The sequence below is a fragment of the Entelurus aequoreus genome, linkage group LG10 (genome assembly GCF_033978785.1).
Source record: "Entelurus aequoreus isolate RoL-2023_Sb linkage group LG10, RoL_Eaeq_v1.1, whole genome shotgun sequence".
Classification (NCBI taxonomy): domain Eukaryota; kingdom Metazoa; phylum Chordata; class Actinopteri; order Syngnathiformes; family Syngnathidae; genus Entelurus; species Entelurus aequoreus.
The window spans coordinates 38,429,424-38,452,855 of record NC_084740.1 but is presented as its reverse complement, the minus strand read 5'-3'; the positions used below and the strand labels follow the sequence as shown (position 1 = coordinate 38,452,855).

Below are 23,432 nucleotides of genomic sequence, written 5' to 3'. Positions count from 1 at the left end.
GATTTTTTTTAAATATTCTAAAAATAGCAACAATTCAAAAATCCTTTATAAATATATTTATTGAATAATACTTCAACAAAATATGAATGTAAGTTCATAAACTGAACATCAAATCAAGTAGGCTATTCCATTCATTACAATGCAACAATGCAACAATACAATATTCTGTGTTGACAGCTAAATTTTTTGTGGACATGTTCCATAAATATTGATGTTAAAGATTTATTTTTTTGTGATTAAATGTTTAAAATTAAGTTCATAAATCCAGATGGATCTCTATTACAATCCCCAAAGAGGGCACTTTAAGTTGATGATTACTTCCATGTGTACAAATCGTTATTTATAATTGAATCACTTGTTTATTTTTCAACAAGTTTTAAGTTATTTTTATATATTTTTTTCCAAATAGTTCAAGAAAGACCACTACAAATGAGCAATATTTTGTACTGTTATACAGTTTAATAAATCAGAAACTGATGACATAGTGCTGTATTTTACTTCATCTCTTTTTTTTAATCAAAAATGCTTTGCTCTGATTAGGGGGTTCTTGAATTAAAAAAATTTTCACAGGGGGTACATCACTGAAAAAAGGTTGAGAACCACTGCTATATGTTATAGTTATTTGAATGACTCTTACCATAATATGTTACGTTAACATACCAGGCACGTTCTCAGTTGGTTATTTATGCCTCATATAACGTACACTTATTCAGCCTGTTGTTCACTATTCTTTATTTATTTTAAATTGCCTTTCAAATGTCTATTCTTGGTGTTGGGTTTTATCAAATAAATTTCCCCCAAAAATGCTACTTATACTCCAGTGCGACTTATATGTTTTTTTCCTTCTTTATTGTGCATTTTCGGTCGTTGCGACTTATACTCCGGAGCGATTTATACTCCGAAAAATACGGTAATTATAATCCGCAAATAATGTGTTGTTGAGTGTCGGTGCTGTCTAGAGCTCGGCAGAGTAACCGTGTGGTACTCTTCCATATCAGTAGGTGGCAGCAGGTAGCTAATTTACTTTGTAGATGTCGGGAACGACGACGATGGTTTGTAGTGATCACAATATGCAGGCGACAGCGGTCAAAAGCTATCTAATGCTTAAACCAAAAATAAACAAAAGGCCCCTAAGAAAAGGCATTGAAGCTTAGGGATGGCTATGCAAAACAAAACTAAATCTGAACTGGCTACTAAGTAAACAAAAACAGAATGCTGGACGACAGCAAAGACTTACAGCGTGTGGATGCACAAAGTACATCCGTAATGAAAATGACAATCAACAATGTCTCCACAAAGAACGATAGCGTCCGCACAACTTAAATATTCTTGATTGCCAAAACAAAGCAGGTGCGGGGAAAATCGCTCAAACAAAACAGGAAAAGACACCAAAATAGGTGCACAAGACAAGAACTAAAACACTACACACATGAAAACAGCAAAAAAACTCCAAATAAGTCAGGGCGTGATGTGACAGGTCATGACAGTACACCTACTTTGAGACAAGAGCTATATTGATGCATGCTTGGTTATGGTTTAAAGTCATATCCAACAATTGCAAGAACAACTTTTTATTGTCAATATCGACTACTGACTTTCATTTTTTTTATGATTTCCGCTGGTGGTTTGCCGCCGGATTTTTTCAATGACAAAACTGTGCCTTAACTCAAAAAAGGTTGAAAAACACTGTTCTAGAGGAAGTAAAGGTTGTGACATTTGTTGCGTAGGTGGACCTGCAAAAGGATTATTACCATTGCCAGAGGCCACCTGTCCGAGCGAGCTGGTACACCTCTAGTAAAACCGGTGTCTCAATTTTTGGCTAGTCCTACCAATATGGCGGGCTTCAACTCGCCCGAGGCGCAGGGTGACACGACGAGCTCGGTGTCCCCCATCTCAGAACATCCTCCCAACACAACACAACCTGTACGTGAGGCCTTGGGTACCCAACTCACCCGATAGTCCAATCAATCATGACATCATAGTTCTGAGACATCGTAGTGCAGTGACATCATAAGATGACATCATAGCATAATGACATCATAGCATTGTGACATCATATCATGACATCATAGCACTGTGACATAACACCATAGCATTGTGAAATCATAACATGACATAGCACTGGGACATCATAACATAATGACACCTAGCATTGTGACATCATAACATGACATAGCACTGTGACATCATAACATAATAACACCATAGCATTGTGAAATCATAACATGACATAGCTCTGTGACATCATAACATAATGACATCATAGCATTGTGACATCATAGCAGAATGGCATCATAGTTCTGAGACATCGTAGCGCAGTGACATCATAACATGACATCATAGCACTGTGACATATAATGACATCATAGCACTGTGACATCATAGCACAATTACATCATAGCACAATGACATCATAGTTCTGTGACATCATAGCACAGTGACATCATAGCAGTGACGTCGTAGCTCTTTGAAATCATAACATAATGACATCATAGCATTGTGACATCATATCATGACATCATAGCACTGTGACATAACACCATAGCATTGTGAAATCATAACATGACATAGCACTGTGACATCATAACAATAATGACACAGTGACGTCACAACACAATGTCATCATAGCACAGTGACGCCATAGTTCAGTGACATCACAGCACAGTGACATCATAGTTTGGTGACATGATAGTTCGGTGAGATCACTGCACAATGACGTCACAACATGTCCAAAGAGTAAAATCTTTGTCCAAATGTCAGGAGCAGTGCATGATGGGAGAGCGTGGTCCATCATTCAGGCTGCGTGCGGGACAACATATGGAGCGGCGTGCGGACAATGGACCTCTTGTCTTGCCGGCCCCAACAAAGAGGCCAAGACGTGCTGGGCCGGGACCCCAAACTGCACAATGCAAGGAGCCAAAGTGCTCAAGATGCTTGGATCAGAACTTCAGTCAAAGTGAAAAGATACTTTATAAAACGTTCGTCTTGTATGTAGAGAAGAAAAGTTTGTGTCTTGTAGTGGGACAGGAAGTCCCTTTTCCAAGCACTTCCTCTTCACTTGCACTCACACTGGCACAGATTCTAGGGCTCAGATTGACTCCTTGTGAACTGGAAGTCACCATTAAGAACTGGCGAGGAGCGATGGCATCTGAAGTTGAATCCGCATCAGAGCACTGACCAGACGTAGCAGACTTTCAAGTGGACACGGATTGCTTTGTGCGAATACGCCCTTGGCGGCTAGCTGAGCGAGCTGCTAACGACAGGACAACTGACGCTTGCTGCCAACACTTCTCCTAAGAAGCAGCGTCCTCTGCAGTAGACATTTGAGTTACACTTTTTGGGAAAAAGCATGCAGAACACAAATGTCCACTGCAGAGGACACTAGCTGCTTTCAAGGATCCCCTCCAAATGTAAAACTGTTAAAAAAATGTTTACGGCCATAGATTTTAAGGTAAAAGAACTGGCAGCTCAGTCGCCAAAATGTTACCCCTAAAATTAGTTTTTTACAGCAAATTACTGTAAACGGTACAGCTGTTACTTTTATGGTAAAATTCTGGCGACTAAGGTGCCAGGTTTTTTTTCCCGTTAAAATCCATGGTTGTTGTTTTTACGGTGCATTACTGTAAATGAAAAAAAACGGATCAATTGTTATTTTACAGTAAAATTCTGGTCAAAAATGTTTTTAACGAAAAATCTGCTGATTTTTTTCCACAGTGCTTTACTGTAAATTGAAAAATGGTACAACTGTTACTTTTATGGTAACATTCTGGCGACTGAGTTGCCTTTTTTTTTTACTGTAAAATCTACAGTGGCTGTTTTTACAGTACGTTACTGTAAATGGAATTCTCGCGACTTAACAGAATTTTTTTTTTACTGTAAAATCTACGGTTGTTGTTTTTACAGTGCGTTACTGTAAATGGAAACATTTTACAGCTGTTATATGGTAAAATTCTGGCGACTGAATTGCCATTTTTTTAACTGTAAAATCTACAGTGGCTGTTTTTACAGTGCGTTAGTGTAGGTACCAGTGTTACTTTTACAGTAAAATTCTGGTGATAAACTGTGTTTTTTTTACTGTAAAACTTACGGTTGTTGTTTTTACAATGCGTTACTGTAAACGGAAAAACGGTACCACTGTTACTTGTACAGTAAAATTCTGGTGACTAAACTGTAAGGGTTTTTTTTAACTGTAAAATCTACTGTAAATGTAAAAATGGTACAGCTGTTACTTTTATGGTAAAATTCTGGTGACGGAGTTGCCATTTTTTTACTGTAAAATCTACAGTGGCTGTTTTTACAGTGCATTACTGTAAATGGAAAACAGCACCGTTGTTATTTTTACAGTAAAATTCTGGCGACTGACCTATTTTTTTTACCGCAAAATCTACTGATTTTTTTTCACAGTGCAAAACGGTATTACTAAAAGGTTATTTTTACAGTAAAATTCTGGCGACTGAGCCGCCATTTTTTTCCGTTAAAATCGACGGTTGTTGTTGTCACAATGCATTACTGTAAATGGAAAAACACTACCATTGTTATTTTGCTGATAAAATTCTGGCGACTGAGTTGCCATTTTTTTTACTGTAAAATCTATGGTTATTGTTTTTTACAGTGCATTACTGTAAATGGAAAAACGGTACCACTGTTACTTTTATAGTAAAATTCTGGCGACTAAACCGTGAGGGTTTTTTTTACTGTAAAATCTTAAGTTGTTGTTTTTACAGTGCGTACTTTAAATGGAAAAATGGTACAGCTGTTACTTTTCTGGTAAAATTCTGGCGACTGAGTTGCCATTTTTTTTACTGCAACATCTACGGTTGTTGTTTTTACAGTACGTCACTGTTAATGAAAACACGGTACCGCTGTTACTTTTATAGTAAAATTCTGGCGACTAAACTGGGAGATTTTTTTTTTACTGTAAAAGCTATGGTTGTTGTTGTCACAGTGCATTACTGTAAATGGAAAAACGGTGCCACTGATACTTTTACAGTACAATTCTGGCGACTCCGTTGTCATTATTTTTACTGTAAAATCTACAGTGGCTGTTTTTACAGTGCATTACTGTAAATGGAAAACTGCACCATTGTTATTTTACAGTAAAATTCTGGCGACTAACCTGTTTTTTTTTACTGTAAAGTCTACTGATTTTTTTCACAGTGCATTACTGTAAATGGAAAAACGATACCACTGTTATTTTTACTGTAAAATTCTGGCAACTGAGCTGCCATTTTTTCCCGTTAAAATCTATGGTTGTTATCACAGTGCATTACTGTAAATAGAAAAATGGTACCACTTTTACTTTTACAGTAAAATTCTGGCGACTGAGCCGCCATTTTTTCCCATTAAAATCTACGGTTGTTGTCACAGTGCATTACTGTAAATAGAAAAATGGTACCACTTTTACTTTTACAGTAAAATTCTGGCGACTGAGCTGCCAGTATTTTTCCCCGTTAAAATATACGGTTGTTGTTTTTACAGTGCGTTACTGTAAATGGAAAAATGGTACAGCTGTTACTTTTATGGTAAATTTCTGGTGACTGAGTTGCCATTTGTTTACTGTAAAATCTACAGTGGTTGTTACTTTACTGTAAATGGAAAACAGCATTGTTATTTTTACAGTAAGATTCTGGTGACTGATCTATTTTTTTTACCGTAAAGTCTGCTGATTTTTTTCACAGTGCATTACTGTAAATGGAAAACTGCCCGATTGTTATTTTTACAGTAAAATTCTAGCGACTAACCTATTTTTTTTTTACTGTAAAATCTACCGATTTTTTTCACAGTGCAAAACGTGAAATTAATACGTTAAAATATACGGTTGTTGTTTTTACAGTGCGTTACTGTAAATGGAAAAATGGTACAGCTGTTACTTTTATGGTAAAATTCTGGCGACTGAGCCGCCATTTTTTTCCGTTAAAATCTACAATTGTTGTTGTCCCAGTGCATTACTGTAAAAGGAAAACAGTACCATTGTTTTTTGTACGGTAAAATTCTGGCGACTGACCTATTTTTTTTTTTACCGTAAAATCTACTGACTTTTTTTCACAGTGCATTACTGTAAATGGAAAAACGGTACCACTGTTATTCATACAGTACAATTCTAGTGACTGAGCCGCCATTTTTTCCCCGTTAAAATCTACGGTTGTTGTTTTTACAGTGCATTACTGTAAATGGAAAAGAGGAAACATTGTTATTTTTACAGTAAAATTCTGGCGACTGAGCTGCTATTTCTTTTTACCGTAAAATCGATTAATTTTTTTCACGTTAAAATTCTGACAACAGAGGTACCAGTTGTTGTTTTCACTGTAAAATCAGATAAATAAAAGAATGGTACCATCGTTATTTCTACGGCAAAACTGGCAACTGAGCAGCCATTTTTCACCGTCAGGTTTACGGCTCTGTTTTTTTTTTTTACAGTGCAGGAGACGTGCTTGTCAGATGAGGAAGGAGATAAACCAAGAGTTGACTGTTGTAGTTAAAAAAAGATGTAAGAAAATTACCAACTGTAAGGAGGAAACCACACACACACACACACACACACACACACGGAGCACAGTGTGTTGGAGTGATAACAGACGTCAGTTGTGTTTCAACGTTTCAAACTGACCACCATGTTGTTGACACGTCACTTGAAGGTGTGCGTTCCAGAAGGCCAACACTGCGCGGAACTTGACGCCACGTTCAAAATAAGAGGTGCAATGTTGGCATGTGGACTGAAGTGAGAGGAGGAGGAGGCGAGTGCACCTTGAAGGATTAGTTGGTGAGTGAGGAGAAAAGTCGCTCCATTCATCTCTGGCTCGGACCCCGCCCTGCCCCCCAGCGGCCGCTGACAATGCCAGACCCCCACCTCCAACACACACATTAGCACACATTAACGCGCCCGCAACCCCCCTCCCTGCCCTGAGGAGCAGGGGCCGTGGGGGGCGGGGGGGGGGGGGTGCGTGGGCGGCTCCCCCGACTATTTAAGCAGATTCCAGCAGATGGTCGTGGAACTTTCCTCCTGGAGACGCCACGCACTCGATCCTACGGGACTGACCCGCCGCCAGAGACAAGTCCTGGGACCCACTTTGGAGGAAGAACCTTCCAGCGTGCAACCATGCCCTCGGACTTCCTGACTCCTTTCCTGGAGTTGGACCAGGAGTTTGTCAAGGTGAGAACTTTTCATCGTCTTCTCGCTTATCTATGTTCTTATGTTTTTATGTGTTATTATGAATTTGCACTAAATTAGTTTTGCTTACAATTTCTTTGTACAATGACAATAAAGATATATTCTATTCTATTTTATTCTTTGAAGACAAACTACTCACTTCTTCTTCTTCTTCTTCAGAGCTTTGGCATGGACTTGATGGAGGCGGCGGCCGGCCTCCAGCCAGCACGCGGCTTCCAGCGCCGTCATTCCCTGTGCCCCGTGACGCTCCCCAACTCCAAGTTCAACGACGCGGAGTCGCCCCGCTGGGGCTGGGGGCCGGACGACGGGCCCCAGTGGAAGCGGGACGGCCAGCTGCCTCGCTCGGCGCTCAGCCACATCCCCTTCCGGATGGACCGCTCGGTCAGCATGATCGAGGGCGCCTTCGCCGAGGTGCCACCGCTTCCGCCCCCGCCGGGCCTCCGCCTGCTCACACCCCCGCTGTCGCCGCCGTCGCCGCACATGTCCACGCGCTACAAGACGGAGCTGTGCCGCACCTTCGAGGAGAGCGGCACGTGCAAGTACGGCGCCAAGTGTCAGTTTGCGCACGGCGAGGACGAGCTGCGCGGCCTGAGCCGCCATCCCAAATACAAGACGGAGCCGTGTCGCACCTTCCACACCATCGGCTTCTGCCCCTACGGCGCACGCTGCCACTTCATCCACAACGCCGACGAGATGCTGCAGGCCCCGCCCCCCCAGAGGAGCAAGCTGAGGCCGCCTCCCCTGCGCCACAGCCTCAGCTTCGCCGGCTTCTCCTCCTCATCGCCCGCCCGCGCCTTCCGGCCCGTCGACAACTCGCGGGCCTCATCGCTGCTCTTCGGCCGCTCCTCCTCGGTGTCGCCGTCGCCTTGCTCCTCGGAGAGCCCGGACCTGTCTCCACTCTTCCCAGAGGTGGGGCAACTGCGTCCGTGCCCCCGCCCCTTTTCCGCCACCAATCAAGACAGCGACTCGGCTCTCGGCTTCTTTGCCGCGGCCGCCGCCACCGAGTACCCCGCCCTCGCCTACCAGACCCCCGGCCGGGCGTCCCTGCTCGGCCTCCAGCGCTGCTCCTCGGCCGACTCGCTCTCCGAGGAGGGCTACGCCTCCTCCTGCTCCCTAAGCTCCGCCTCCAGCGGCACAGAGTCGCCAGGCTGCGAGGGGCGCCGCCTGCCCATCTTCAGCCGCCTGTCTATCACTGACGAGTAGGGATGGGGGGGGGGCTCTGACTCCGAACGTTCTGCCTTTGGGTCACATGACTTCTGTGTGACGGCGCCGAGTCAACGGACCTACGTTTGTGCATATTGCATCACGTCCTGGCGGCTGTAGCGCTGCTGGTGTCGTTGTTTCACGCTTACCGCTGTATACTGTTGTATACTCACGTGGGGAGGCGGGGCGGGGCGGTCCCGCCCACCTGGGGGTTCTGTAGAACTTCCTGCTCTCTGCTTTAAGACAAAATTTGTTTTGGTTTTTTTAGCTAGCACACACCTAGCCAGTTTTGCTAACATTAACCTAGCTATTTTACGTTAGCGTCTAGACTTTTCCACACATATTTATTTGCCTTTGTGCTTTAGCGGGCGGCTGGAGAGGAGACGAGGAGACGATTACTTTTGGCATTCTGTTTCCGTGTTGCCTTACCGCGTCAATCACGACTCGTCGAAGTGCTTCCTGTCGCCGTCGACGACGAGTCCGCTCTCCTCTCCGACATAGCCGCCAGCATAATAGCGTGCCGTGCTAACGACACGACGACGCGCTGCTCGCTAGTCGCTAACAAGTTAGCTTGCGATTGGCAGACAAAAGCCAACAAGTTGAAATGAAATCATGTTTTTTTTTGTTGACAAACTTTGTTGTTAAATTAAAGTCTTATTTATTTGTTGGGTTTTTTTAAGCAAAACTTGTGTTTTGTTGTTTGGTACGCCGCCTTGATGGACATGATTCTAAGTGTTGTTTACACCCTGTGCTCGCTATCTTAATATATTTGTACACTTGTTTCCTTTTTTTTTTTCAAAATAAAAATCCAATGAATCACCTGTGTGTAAATGTGAGGAATCTCTCCCACACTCTGGGGTCAAAGGTGGCACATAAGTCAAAGTAGGACACAAACGTTCCCACACGCAGAAAACCCTCCGGGGAATATTACCATTGTGTGTGTGTGTGTGTGTGTGTGTGTGTGTGTGTGTGTGTGTGTGTGTGTGTGTGTGTGTGTGTGTGTGTGTGTGTGTGTGTGCGTGTGTGAATGAAGATAAAGATGAACTCTTTCTCTTCTGTGGCCCCGCCTCCTTTTGTGCGTGTGTGTCAGTGAAGAGAATGTTTGGCCAACAGATGTTGTAACAAAGACTAGGATACTCTACACGCATTTCCATCTACTCACACACCCACTCTCTGTGTGTGTGTGTGTGTGTGTGTGTGTGTGTGTGTGTGTGTGTGTGTGTGTGTGTGTGTGTGTGTGTGTGTGTGTGTGTGTGTGTGTGTGTGTGTGTGTGTGGAACAAGGACTAAAAGTTTTTTACATTTGGTGAAGGCTCACACAAGCCGCCCTGCCGGTCACACAAGACTTGATCTACAGGACACCTGTGTGTGTGCACGTGTGTTGTCAGCACTCACAACCCCCCGTGGCTGCTTAGCATTTGTGTGTGCGTGTGTGTGTGTATGTATGGTGGTGGTAGGGGGCCTAAAAAAGGCCAAGGGCTATCCCTCGGCTGCCCTTCAACTCCCCGCCCGTCCACCCCCCCAATCCTGCAGGCTCTTTGTGTTGCGCTGCTTTCCTTTTGCAGGCTAACATCTGTATGCGAATGAGGCTAATGTGTGCAGGCAGACTGGGGGCGGGGGGGGTGTAGACCTGAAGTCATTCTTCTGCATGGAAGCAACTTTAAGACTGTTATTGCGTGTGTGTGTGTGTGTGTGTGTGTGTGTGTGTGTGTGTGTGTGTGTGTGTGTGTGTGTGTGTGTGTGTGTGTGTTTGTGTGTGTGCGTTTGTCGGACGTTTCCAACCTTTGGGTTCATGGAAAACGGTGATCCACGGCGCACACTACGGTGATGGAATGTGTCGAGCAGGGCTTGTCTAAAGTGCGACCCGGGGGCCACTAGCAGCCCAAAGCTTGGTTTGGTTTTTTAACACAACTTTTAGCCACAACATGACTGCAAAAGCCACAACATAAAGCAACAACATAAAGCCACAAAACGACAACATGAAGCAACAACTTAAGGCAACAACATAAAGCCACAACACAACAACATAAAGCCACAACACAACGACATTAAGCCACACCACAACACAACGGAATTAAGACACAACACAACAACATAAAGCAACAACACAACAACGTAAAGCAACACAACAACACATCCACAACACAACAACATAAAGCCACAACACAACAACATAAAACAACAACATAAAGCCACAACACAACAACATAAAAAACAACAAAATAAAGCCACAACACAACAACATAAAGCCACAACACAGCAACATTAAGCCACAACACAACAACATAAAGCCACAACACAACAACATTAAGCCACAACACAACAACATAAAACAACAAAATAAAGCCACAACATAAAGCAACAACACAACAACATAAAGCCACAACACAACAACATTAAATCACAACACAACAATATAAAGCCACAACAACATAAAGCCACAACACAACCATATAACGCCACAACACAACAATATAAAACCACAACACAACAATATAAAGCTACAACACAACAACATAAAGCCACAACACAACAATATAAAGCCACAACACAACAACATAAAGCCACAACACAACAACATAAAGCCACAATGCAACAAAAATCCATGGTCACCGTTGAGTCGTCACTTGTGTTGTGGCTGAAGTTGTGGTGTTGTGTCTTTATGTTGTTGTGTTGTGACTTTTGCCATTTTTGTGACTTTCACCACCACCTCAACTTTCCTGTTTAAGGCACAATGTGTTGTATATTGAAAATAAATGATAGGTTTCTTATTTCTCCAGTGATTTTCTTGCAGTGTACTTGATTGTCAAGGTCAGAACATGTGCTTGTGATACACAACATTGAAGGAAATGAGACATCCAGGTGTAATTAAACTAATTCAACTACAATAACAGCAGGGTTGTTTACATTCACCAATCCTGTCAGTTCACAACATGAATCTAATTCTAAACTTTGCATCACTACTACAACATTTCTAATATTAAGACATTTTCTCCACAAAATCCATTGAAACCCAGTAAATATTTGATTGTACACAAATGTTTATTGACGCTAGTAGAAAAAAGTACATTTATAGGCCATTTGCTGTTTTAGATTAGCCTCTCCCAAAGTATTACACACTATAAACTTTCTACAAGCCTGTTAGCATTCTTACCATGAATTATTTAACGTGGACCCCAACTTAAATAAGTTGAAAAACTTATTGGGGTGTTACCATTTAGTGGTCAATTGTACGGAATATGTACTGTACTGTGCAATCTACTAATACAAGTTTCAATCAATCAATCAATAGCATTAGCAGGTTAGCATATATCTTTCAATGCTCTACAAAACACCTTGGACAAGATCATTACTTTTAACATGTAATTGTTTCTTTACACCCTCAGCATTCTTAACTAATAACGTTATCAATGTAACTTATGGATACTTTATACTGACCTGTGATATAGACTTTGAGCTGACGTTGTCTTCAATGACAGGATTTATTATTCTTCCTCATTAGCTGCGCTACACCACATATGCGACTAGCCCCCTCTCCTGGCAAATGTGAGGTATTACAACCATATCAAACAATGATGAGGCATTTGGCTCATTGTAGACACAGATGTTTTGTTTTTTTTAAAAAGGAAAAAAAGTGACTTGTCTGTTTTTAACAACTCGTCTTTGCATGTCAAATATCTTTGATTGATTGATTGACTGAGACTTTTATTAGTAGATTGCACAGTACAGTACATATTCTGTACAATTGACCACTAAATGGTAACACCCCAATACGTTTTTCAACTTGTTTAAGTCTGGGTCCACGTTAATCAATTCAATTATGAATGCTTACCACATTTGAATGCGTTATCTTATTGTAGCTACTTTTAGGTTTAAAAAAAAAAAGTGATATATTTAGTATCAATCAACCAATCAATCAATGTTTATTTATATAGCCCTAAATCACAAGTGTCTCAAAGGGCTGCACAAGCCACAACGACATCCGCGGAACAGATCCCACATAAGGGCAAGGAAAAACTCACAACCCAGTGGGACGTCGATGTGAATGACTATGAGAAACCTTGGAGAGGACCGCGAATGTGGGAAACCCCCCTCTAGGGGAGACCGAAGGCAATGGATGTCGAGTGGGTCTGACATGGTATTGTGAAAGTCCAGTCCATAGTGGATCTAACATAATAGTGAGAGTCCAGTCCATAGTGGGGCCAGCAGGAAACCATCCCGAGTGGAGACGGGTCAGCAGCGCAGAGATGTCCCCGACCGATGCACAGGCGAGTGGTCCACCCCGGGTCCCAACTCTGGACAGCCGCACTTCATCCATGGCCACCGGACCTGTGCACCCCCCCGCCCACCTCCACAAGAGAGAGGGGGGCAGAGGAGAAAAGAAAAGAAACGGCAGATCAACTAGTCTAAAAAGGGGGTCTATTTAAAGGCTAAAGTATATGAGTTTTAAGATGGGACTTTAATGCTTCTACTGAGGTAGCATCTCTAACTGTTACCGGGAGGGCATTCCATAGTACTGGAGCCCCAATAGAAAATTCTCTATAGCCCGCAGACTTTTTTTGGGCTCTGGTAATCACTAATAAGCCGGAGTTCTTTGAACGCAGATTTATTGTAGGGGTGTGAATGTCTTAAGCACTTTGACGATTCAATCCGATTCCGATTCCTGGGTTGGCGATTCGATTCAGAATCTATTCTCGATTCAAACCAATCCTCGCAATGTTTTATTTGGCTTGGTAAATATAATGAAACCTTTTCTATAAGTTGCAGGTTAGAAAAGCGCATTTTGGTTGCAGGGAGATGGCCTAAAAACGTATTTTAAAAATGGCATTGTTATAATAGTTTTTTAATTGATTTTTTTTGAAAATTATGAATCGATTACACAATCGGGACAAATAAAAATCTAAAAAAAATGTGTGCACCCCTTGTTCACCCTCTTATATCTAGTTATATTTATGAAGAATTCTAGGGCCATTTTGATAGTTTTCATTCTCAAAACGAATACAATATATGTTTTTTTAAGTGGGATAAAGAAGACTTTATATATGGACAAATTTTTGTTTGTGCTGTCATCTGGTGGACGTTTAGTAAATGACATCAATGTTACACATTTGGCCTTGATTAAGGTGTTAAACAAGTATAAAGTTAAAGTTAAAGTACCTATGATTGCCACACACACACTAGATGTGGCGAAATTATTCTCTGCATTTGATCCATCACCCTTGATCACCACCTGGGAGGTGAGGGGAGCAGTGAGCAGCAGCGGTGGCCGCGTAGTTAATAGATTCAGGCAAATTTGTAGTTTCAAGGAGGTGATTGACATAAACATGTGTTGAAGTGTTTGCATATTTGGCCGTTATTTGCATTTTTACCTTTCTTTCATGCGTGTCAGTGGTCTCTGCTCAAGGATCATATTTACATGGGAATATGACTTTTTCTCATTACATTCCGATTTTTTTATATTTTTTTTACGTTTCTACTCATTTTGTTTTTACCCGTGTAAGAATATAATAAAGATAATCATATATTACGATTGTATAACGGCATATGTGTCCCACTTGTTTTACCATGAATTGATTAACGTGGACCCCGACTTAAACACGTTGAAAAACTTATTGGGGTGTTACCATTTAGTGGTCAATTGTACGGAATATGTACTGTACTGTGCAATCTACTAATAAAAGTATCAATCAATCAAACAATATTGCATATTTTTATATTGTGCTCTCTAGTTTTTATTTATTGTCATTTTAAAATATGCTGCTGATATTTCCGGTGCTGCTGAACTGCATGTCAAGGTCTTCCTGAAAGCAATGACAATACAGAATATCATTCATTTAGTCATTCATTCAATCTAGTGTGTCAAAAAGTCTGCCTGTGCGAAAATATTAATGTTTTTTGCACAGTGTTTATTCTTGTTGTTGTAATTTTCCAAATTAATTAATTCGTAATGTGGTTTATATATTTGTATTTTTTTAAATTAACTAACTAACTAGTTAAACATTGTTTGCATTATATTTTTTCTAATATTTTAGATAATTGGTTTGTAAACTTTTGCTTGTATGCGCGGGCCATTTTGATTTTTCTTATTTGGAAAAAATGCTAAAAACAGATCTTACATATATATTCAAAGACAACACTTTCTGTCAGCTTTGTGTTATAGAGCAGTGGTCCCCAACCTTTTTGTAACTGCGGACCGGTCAACGCTTGAAAATTTGTCCCAGGGACCGGGGGTGGGGGTGGTGGTGTTAATTGTATTTATTTATTTATTTATTTTTTGTCATAAAGAAATACAATCATGTGTGCTTACGGACTGTATCCCTGCAGACTGTATTGATCTATGCATATTGATATACAATGTAGGAACCAGAAATATTAATAAAAGAAAGAAACAACCCTTTTGTGTGAATGAGGAGGGAGTTTTTTTGGGTTGGTGCATTAATTGTAAGTGTATCTTGTGTTTTTTATGTTGATTTAATAAAATTAAAAACATTTTTTATTTTTTTTATTTCTCTTGCGGCCCGGTACCAATCGATCCACGGACCGGTGGTTGGGGACCACTGTTATAGAGGACTAAGTTTTATCTTTAATTATTTTCAAAACGTAATTTTTTAGTCATTACATTGCGATTTTTTGCTTTTTTCTGTTGTTGCTTTATCTACGACAATATACTGCGTGCCAATAATAATGTCAAATAAAGTAATTTTATTTACTTATACATCACTATTAGTACTATTACAGAGCACGCTTCTGAGTATTTTTTTCGACAATGAATCAATAAATAATTAAAATGTCTCGTCAGAAAGCAACACATTTCGCCTGTAAAAAAGAAATGCGGAAGAAATAACAAATCCCAGCGAGTTTGCGCTCATGACGTCACCGGAAATTACATAAAAGCATTTCCGCATCGCTTGGCCTTCCTTTCCTGTCTGCGGCCTGCAAGAAGATGGCGGTGCAGATCTCCAAAAAGAGAAAAGTAGGTGCCGTTTTTTGCCTCACGGGGAGGGTTATCATCGAAATGGGCTTAGATCGATGTGAAAGCAAGTGTCATGTAACCGCACGGAGAGTTTAAGTTGTGGTCCAACTCTGGTTCGCCGGGATTGTAGAGGATGCTGCCGGCATTGCGCTGCATTCGAGCGGCGAGCAAACATGGCGACGCTGTGGCACTGACATGGTGCTTGTGTTAAAGCAACAAAGTGGACTATTCATTATCTGCGAGTTTATGGTGTTGATTCTTTAATATTGGTCACATGTATTATATTAATATAGCATTAGTCCCGCTAAGTACTCATGGCCCAGCTTAGCACCTACCGGCTAATGCTAACAAGTCAGTAACTTCATGTCATCAAAGTTTGTTGAAATCTGTAGCAGACGTAAACTATCAGTGAAGTTAGTGCGTATTATTAGCTTGAGGCTGAAGTTTTATTGATTAATGTTAAGTGATTGTATCATGAACCAATTTGAAAGTAGGACTGGGTGATAAGACTTAAACAGAATAACGTTTTAAGTGTTTCATATTGATCGATATCGTCAATTATTATTTCTATAACCTGTCGAAGATAAGGAGCAAGATCAATATTTAGTAAATGTAAACGTTTTTATTTCAAATAACATTCTTATACTCCCCTCAGCTATCAAGGCAGAAAATAAATGTTCACACAACCATAGAAAACAAAGATGTCCAATAATATCGGCCGATAAATGCTTTAAAATGTAATATCGGAAATTATCGTTATCAGGTTTTTTTAACGGTATTGTTTTTTTGGTTTTTTTTTTATTAAATCAACCTATGAACACAAGATACACTTACAATTAGTGCACCAACCCAAAAAACCTCCCTCCCCCATTTACACTCATTCACACAAAAGGTTGTTTTTTTAATTGAAACTTTTATTAGTAGATTGCACAGTACAGTACATATTCCGTACAATTGACCACCAAATGGTAAATCAATTCATGGTACAAATATATACTATCAGCATAATACAGTCATCTCGCAAGTTAATCATCAGAGTATATACATTGAATTATTTACAATATGTACAATATTTACAATCCGGGGGGTGGGATGAGGAGGGTTTAGTTGATATAAGCACTTCAGTCATCAACAATTGCATTATCAGAGAAAATGACATTGAAACAGTGTAGGTCTGACTTGGTAGGATATGTAAAGCGAGCAGTGAGTTCAGAAAGCATACGAACAAGTATATACATTTGGTTATTTACAATCCGGGGATGTGGAAGGGGGAGGATGTTAGTCAATGGTTAAGGTTGACTGGAGGTGTTTCTTTCTGTTATTAATATTCTGGTTCCTACATTATATATCAATATATAGATCAATACAGTCTGCAAGAGATACAGTCCGTAAGCACACATGATTGTGCATGCTGCTGGTCAACTAATAGTACTAACCTTTAACAGTTGATTTTACTCATTTTCATTAATTACTAGTTTCTATGTAACTGTTTTTATATCGTTTTACTTTCTTTTTTATTCAAGAAAGTTTTTAAATTATTTATCTTATTTTATTAAATTTTAAAAAAATGACCTTATCTTCACCATACCTGGTTGTCCAAATTAGGCATAATATTGTGTTAATTCCACGACTGTATATATCGGTATCGATAATTAAGAGTTGGTCAATATCGGATATCGGCAAAAAGCCATTATCGTACATCCCTTTAAACAATGTTAAAAAAAATACACTTAATAATCTCTTATGGTGCAGAATGGACTATATTTAAGGAAATGCTTAAACTGTAACAAAATAGTGCAAAGTGTGAAAATGCACACCTAGAAACCTGACAACTATTCTCTGTAGGTTTAGTGCCAGTGTTCTGTCGAATCAAGCTGGTTCGTCAAAAAGTTCTATCACTTGTTATTCCTGTAACGACAGCGAAGAAAACGAAAAGTAGGCTACCTTTGTTTGTGTCAACATGAACTTCTTCATGCTGCAAGTGTCGACACACTTACCGGTCAGAAAACTTATAGCACATTTTTTCAGAACACTGGCTGTGCTCAATAGCAAGGGTCCTGTGGTATTACTGATAACGCGCGCCTTGGTCTGACTACAGTTTGTTTTAAAACTTCCTGTTTTATCGACAATTAATAATTCTCTGCAGCACTCATTTTTAGTTTTTTCTTCTCATTCCACGCAAAGAATCAACCGCGAGACAACCAGATGGCACAACCAAATTTGATAATGTTACCTGATTGGCTGTTATTACTCCCAGTGATCACTTCCTGTGTTGCTCGTGAGTACCTTCATGCCACCAACCTTGCTTCGCAACTTCCAGTTTCTTGCAACTAAGCAAAATGCTTTTTATTGATGACGTGATATTGCGATATGTATTATCGGTTTATATCCCAGCTCTATGTGAAAGTTGTATGAACTATTAGTCTTTGTACTTCATGTGGCATTTACTGATGTGTAGGTTAAAAAATAAAATTGTAATTAGGATCCTGTGGATCATACCAGTGTTTGGGGTTTAAAATGCTGACTGTGGTGTCTCCAGTTTGTGGCAGATGGAATTTTCAAGGCAGAGCTGAATGAGTTCCTGACTCGTGAGCTCGCAGAAGATGGATATTCGGGTGTTGAGGTCCGCGGGACCCCCACCAAGACCGAGATCATCATCCTAGCCACAAGGTGAAGGCACAATCTGTTTTTGCAACCATACTAGAAAAACACTTGTGTACTCCATGCCCTACATCCCTATTATGAGAAAATTGTCCTGAATTCGGACCACCCCCAGAATGTAATAACTTGTCCTATTTTTGGCTTTTTTTGAAAGTTTAGTCAAAAAAACATCCATTAGTTTTTGAGCTACTAACAGAATGAGAGAAACAGTGAAGCCTCTTGTCAGATCTTGCCTTGGTTCATAGCCAAGACCAGGTGTCATAGGCTCAAAGGTTGGTGACAACCGCTCATGATGTAATGACACAGGTTTTGTCCTCAGGACCCAGAATGTTCTGGGAGAGAAAGGCCGTCGCATCAGAGAGCTGACCGCTGTGGTCCAGAAGAGGTTTGGCTTCCCTGAGGGCAACGTGGAGGTGAGACGTTAAGAACAATGTTGACGCCAACTGTGCGTACGGTGAGGGAGATGTGCGTTCCCTTCAGTGATGACACGATGACGAGACCGATAAGATTCAGTCTTGGTCAGGGGGGTTCTGGTTCGGAACTACGTTCTGTGGTTCGGTTCTGGTCCTTCTGGCCAGCGAGTCTTTTCTCGTGACGACACTGAGGCATTTGTCTGAGAGGGGTTCTTTCATATAGTGTGTCTTGAACTTACTGAAAATAAGATTATTCATCTTACAACAAATTCATCTTCATTATGTAAATCATAACTGACTTATTTTTTTTATGAAAATCACTTTTTTATTTAATTTATGTAAATTATGTACAAATAAATGAACAGGAAGTGAAAATGTTATTGGAATTGCTATGAGCTAGAAAATGGGTAGGCTTAAAGGGAAACTGCACTTGATTAAGAATTTTGCCTATCGTTCACAATATTATGTATCATGATTAGTATTATGACAAGCTGTCTGGGAACGTTTTCAGTTGCCTTTGGGTAAGCATTCCATTTCTCTTGATAGGTTGGCTCCAAATGCCACATTTCCAGCTTCGAGTGATTTTCGCCCCACTCCCTCGGCTTCTGTTTGCTCCAACTTCTCACTTTACCTTCATGCTCGCTTGTAGAAGCAGCAGTTAATACTTGGTTCATTCAGCTTCCAAAAGATAAGGTTGTTAATCCTCATGTCCAAAATGTCATCTTTGTTGTCTATTACTAAGTCTGCCATGATTACAAAACACTCGCGTTTCTTTGGAAGTAGGACCCACATTTGTTGCAGAAGTCGGAAATGCGCTGCTATGGAAACGGAAATAAATGCGCTGAGGAAAAAAGTTCCCGTAAAGCATGAAAAGACCAAAATACGGTAAATGTTGTCCATATTACATATAGTTATGGTGTCTGTTACTACATTATTTATATACTTGCAGTGTGTATATAACACATATTGTTATGAAGGTGTCTGTTACTACATTATATACATATATGCTTGCAGTGTGTATAAGAAACGTTGATGGAGTGTTTTGAAGGCTACTGCGGCGACTCATTAGCCGCATCTTGCAAGCGTTTATTTTTAAAATACCCCCAAAAAAGTATGTGTGTTTGTCTCATAAAGATTTTGAACAATGAGCATAACTAAAAAACAAAAGTGCAGTTTCCCTTTAAGTTCTGCTTCTTTTTGGACAAAACATTAAAATATGTGATGTATCATATTGAAATTGTATACATCTTCGAAATAAACTTCAACCAACCCGCTCTGCATATGGATCCTTAGAACTTTGTGCTTCTGTTTCAGTTGTATGCTGAGAAGGTGGCCACTCGCGGACTGTGCGCCATTGCCCAGGCTGAGTCTCTGCGCTACAAGCTGCTCGGAGGTTTGGCTGTGCGCAGGTGAGCTAAGCTTCAAACGGTGGTCCAGCTTGTCCCTCAGTGAAGATACGATGACGAGTCGGACCAGGACTCTGTTTGCCTCTGAGGAGGCTGCTTCAGGACCACGTTCTGTGGTTCTGTTTCAGTTCCTCAGAGCAGCGAGCTCGTTCCAGATGAAGATTCTGAGGCATTTGTCTGAGAGGGTTTGACTGGACCTCCAGTTAGGTTTTTTGCTTTTCTGTGGACTTGATAAACATGGAAGCGTCTTCCAGGGCATGTTACGGTGTTCTGAGGTTCATCATGGAGAGTGGCGCGAAGGGCTGCGAGGTGGTGGTGTCTGGCAAGCTGAGGGGCCAAAGGGCAAAGTCCATGAAGTTTGTGGACGGCTTGATGATCCACAGCGGCGACCCCGTCAACTACTACGTCGACACGGCCGTCCGCCACGTTCTGCTCCGACAGGGTGAGTACACGCTTGTATCGAACGTCGGTGTCGCTGTCGGCCACGCAAAGTCCTGATTTGATGTCATGGTGGTTAGGTGTGCTGGGCATCAAGGTGAAGATCATGCTGCCGTGGGACCCCAGCGGTAAGATCGGACCCAAGAAGCCACTGCCCGACCACGTCAGCATCGTGGAGCCCAAAGACGAGCCCCTCCCTACCACACCCATCTCTGAGCAGAAGGGCGCCAAACCAGACGTGCCCGTTATGCCCCAGGGGACACCAGTGCCCACCGCATAAGAGGGTAAGAGCGCGTCCTAGAGGTGTACGGTATAACCGTACTAATAAAGTAGTGTGGTACTATACTGCCTTTAAAAATTAAAATACTAGTACTTTTTTTTTTTAATGCCATGATGGCGTGCTGTGGTGATGTTGCTGGTAGTATGAGCTGCGAGCATGTCACGAGTCAACACACACACAGAGCACTTACAAGCGGTAACGGTGTGGTATGGCTTAAAACCTAACGATAAAGGTCAACCTGTAAATACTGAAACCTACATAGCTTATTGCATGTTAATGTGTAGATAGAAATGTTAAAACCTAAAGTAAGCAGTTATTAACAGTAAATAAACAAGTAAATGAATAATTTAGACAAAATAATAGAATGAGAAATGACATTTTCGTGCACACGTCAGCAGCCAATTAGGATACTTTGGTAACAGTTTGCTTGCTTATGTGAGAAGCTGTTACGTATGTTCACTGTTACTTCAAAGAGGGGGGAAATCGATTTTTAGATGCATCGCAAATTGGACATGGATGATTATAAAATCTACTTAAAGTCAATGGATGTATTAATTGTAAATAAAGTAATGCAGACAAAATGTGGTTAACAGCAGTGAGCCACCTCACAGATCTGACCAGCTCCTTTATTTTAGGGCACTCATGTTCCAGTTTTGCACACATTTCCATTAATTTTAAAAATGTTATAGGAATTATTGTAACTTTCTTATTCCAAATGCAGTCTTTAAATGTTGCAAGTGATTAACACTTACTTGGGGAAATGAATCAAAATGTAAAACTGCATTAATATACATAAATTAAAGATGCATCAATACATTTTTCATCGAATCGTGAGGTCCCCATATTCTCGCCTATTTAATGCCAACATTGTTTAATGCATCATACGATTTAGTTTTTGTTCAAATAAAGCCAATAATTGTGGTCGTCTTTAAGTTTTTACATACATTTTGGTAGTGGTACCAAAACATTGGTTTTGGGGTGCCTACACCGACTGGCTCAAGATGAATTTGACATCTTTGTTCTTGTCACAATTACATGCACCGAGTTCACTCCATTTGTTTCATTACGTTTGTCTTTTGCAGGCTTTCCCTTCACTCCCTGGAGGACATCCCTGTTGTGTACAGAAACAATAAAATGGAGAAAAGAAACGTTGTTTTTTTTTCTCTCGATGTCTACAGTGAATGCTGACTGCCGAGTGTTAGTCATAGGAAGTGAAGTTATGGAAGAGAACTACAAGATAGTGACATCTGTGTGCGGTTGGGAGACACCAGCCCTAACAGACAACCAAATTTCCACCTTTTCAATTCTTATTCTTCAGTGTCCTCTGCTGTTGACATTTATATTTTTAGTTTTGTCAGCATGCCTAAATTGGGGGGTAAATAGTCCCTGTCAGTATAATGGGAGCGCTGTAGCAGTCTGAAAGACCGACTGATGCCAAAAAGCTTGTCAAACATTTGGCTTTAGGAATCTTCTGCCTGTTCGCAGGCCATTCTGGTGTCATTCCTGGGCCGGATTTGACCCCGGGCGTCTGGTTTTCCCTGTCTTGGGGATCCTTAAGCCGTGAGCAGCGTTGTGAATATGGACGTATAGCCTTCAGGAAACTAGTTGTCACTTGTACGCTTCTTTACGCGGATGTCATGACAGGAAAATATTTGAACTAAATGGCAAATGGGTTACACTTGTATAGTACTTTTCTAACTTCAAGGTACTCAAAGCGCCTTGTCACCTTTTCCACATTCACGCACTGATTCTGCCTTGCAAGGCCCTAACCACAACCCGTCAGGAGCAAGGGTGAAGTGTCTAGCTCAAGGACACAACGGACATGACTAGGATGTACTTAAGGAAAGAAAAAATCCATGCTCGCAGCTAATTATTTTTGACCTGTGGCACATATGTAAATATTTAAGTGGATTGGGGCGTCATGGCGTAGTGGGTAGAGCGCCCGTGTCAGAAACCTGAGGTTTGCAGGTTCGCTCCCCGCCTCTTACCATGCCGTTGTGTCCTTGGGCAGGACACTTCACCCTTGCCCCCGGTGCCGCTCACACCGGTGAATGAATGATAGGTGGTGGGCGGAGGGGCCGTAGGCGCAAATTGGCAGCCACGCTTCCGTCAGTCTACCCCAGGGCAGCTGTGGCTACGAAAGTAGCTTACCACCACTAGGTGTGAATGAATGATGGGTTTTTAACATGTAAAGCGACTTTGGGTACTTAGAAAAGCGCTATATAAATCCCAGTTATTATTATTATTATTAAAAGAACTGAAGTTTAGTGAGGAAAAAAAAAGCAATGTTGACTAATTGCTATTCTGGCTTGTTTTTTTTCTTTAAAGCTGTCAACTGTTCCATTTGAACATGTTTGGGGGTAAACAATTTTGTTTGCTGTAAAAGTTTTTGGTGACAAGGCATTATCAAAAATGTGTTAAGTTGCCCCAAGTGGAGGAGTTCAAGTACTTTGGAGTCTTGTTCACGAGTGAGGGAAGAGTGGATCGACAGGCGGATCGGTGCGGCGTCTTCAGTAATGAGGACGCTGTATCGATCCGTCGTGGTGAAGAAGGAGCTGAGCCGGAAGGCAAAGCTCTCAATTTAGTGAAGTGAATTACATTTATATAGCGCTTTTTCTCAAGTGACTCAAAGCGCTTTACATTGTGAAACCCAATATCTAAGTTACATTTAAACGAGTGTGGGTGGCACTGGGAGCAGGTGGGTAAAGTGTCTTGCCCAAGGACACAACGGCAGTGACTAGGATGGCGGAAGCGGGGATCGAACCTGCAACCCTCAAGTTGCTGGCACGGACGTTCCCATCCTCACCTATGGTCATGAGCTTTGGGTTATGACCGAAAAGACAAGATCACGGGTACAAGCGGCCGAAATGAGTTCCCTCCGCCGGGTGGCG

At 41.2% G+C, this 23,432-nt stretch overlaps 2 protein-coding genes and 2 non-coding genes across 4 annotated transcripts; all 4 read left to right on the top strand.

The window, feature by feature from the left end:
• The first annotated feature begins 6,916 nt into the window (after positions 1 to 6,916).
• Positions 6,917 to 9,139, top strand: sb:cb81 (mRNA decay activator protein ZFP36L1-like). The gene is made up of 2 exons (XM_062062142.1): positions 6,917 to 7,150; positions 7,328 to 9,139. The coding sequence occupies exons 1-2, from the start codon at positions 7,097 to 7,099 to the stop codon at positions 8,369 to 8,371; spliced, it is 1,098 nt and encodes a 365-aa protein (XP_061918126.1). The 5' UTR covers positions 6,917 to 7,096; the 3' UTR covers positions 8,372 to 9,139.
• Positions 9,140 to 15,212: 6,073 nt separating this feature from the next.
• Positions 15,213 to 21,689, top strand: rps3 (ribosomal protein S3). The gene is made up of 7 exons (XM_062060783.1): positions 15,213 to 15,343; positions 17,883 to 18,013; positions 18,324 to 18,417; positions 19,732 to 19,826; positions 20,078 to 20,265; positions 20,342 to 20,545; positions 21,624 to 21,689. Exons 1-6 carry the CDS (start codon positions 15,314 to 15,316, stop codon positions 20,539 to 20,541), a joined length of 738 nt encoding a protein of 245 aa, XP_061916767.1. The 5' UTR covers positions 15,213 to 15,313; the 3' UTR covers positions 20,542 to 20,545; positions 21,624 to 21,689.
• Positions 18,479 to 18,626, top strand: LOC133659459 (small nucleolar RNA SNORD15). Its single transcript, XR_009827686.1, has one exon. It is a non-coding gene; the product is annotated as a small nucleolar RNA SNORD15 (small nucleolar RNA).
• On the top strand, positions 19,861 to 20,009 carry LOC133659458 (small nucleolar RNA SNORD15). Its single transcript, XR_009827685.1, has one exon. It is a non-coding gene; the product is annotated as a small nucleolar RNA SNORD15 (small nucleolar RNA).
• Positions 21,690 to 23,432: the final 1,743 nt, after the last annotated feature.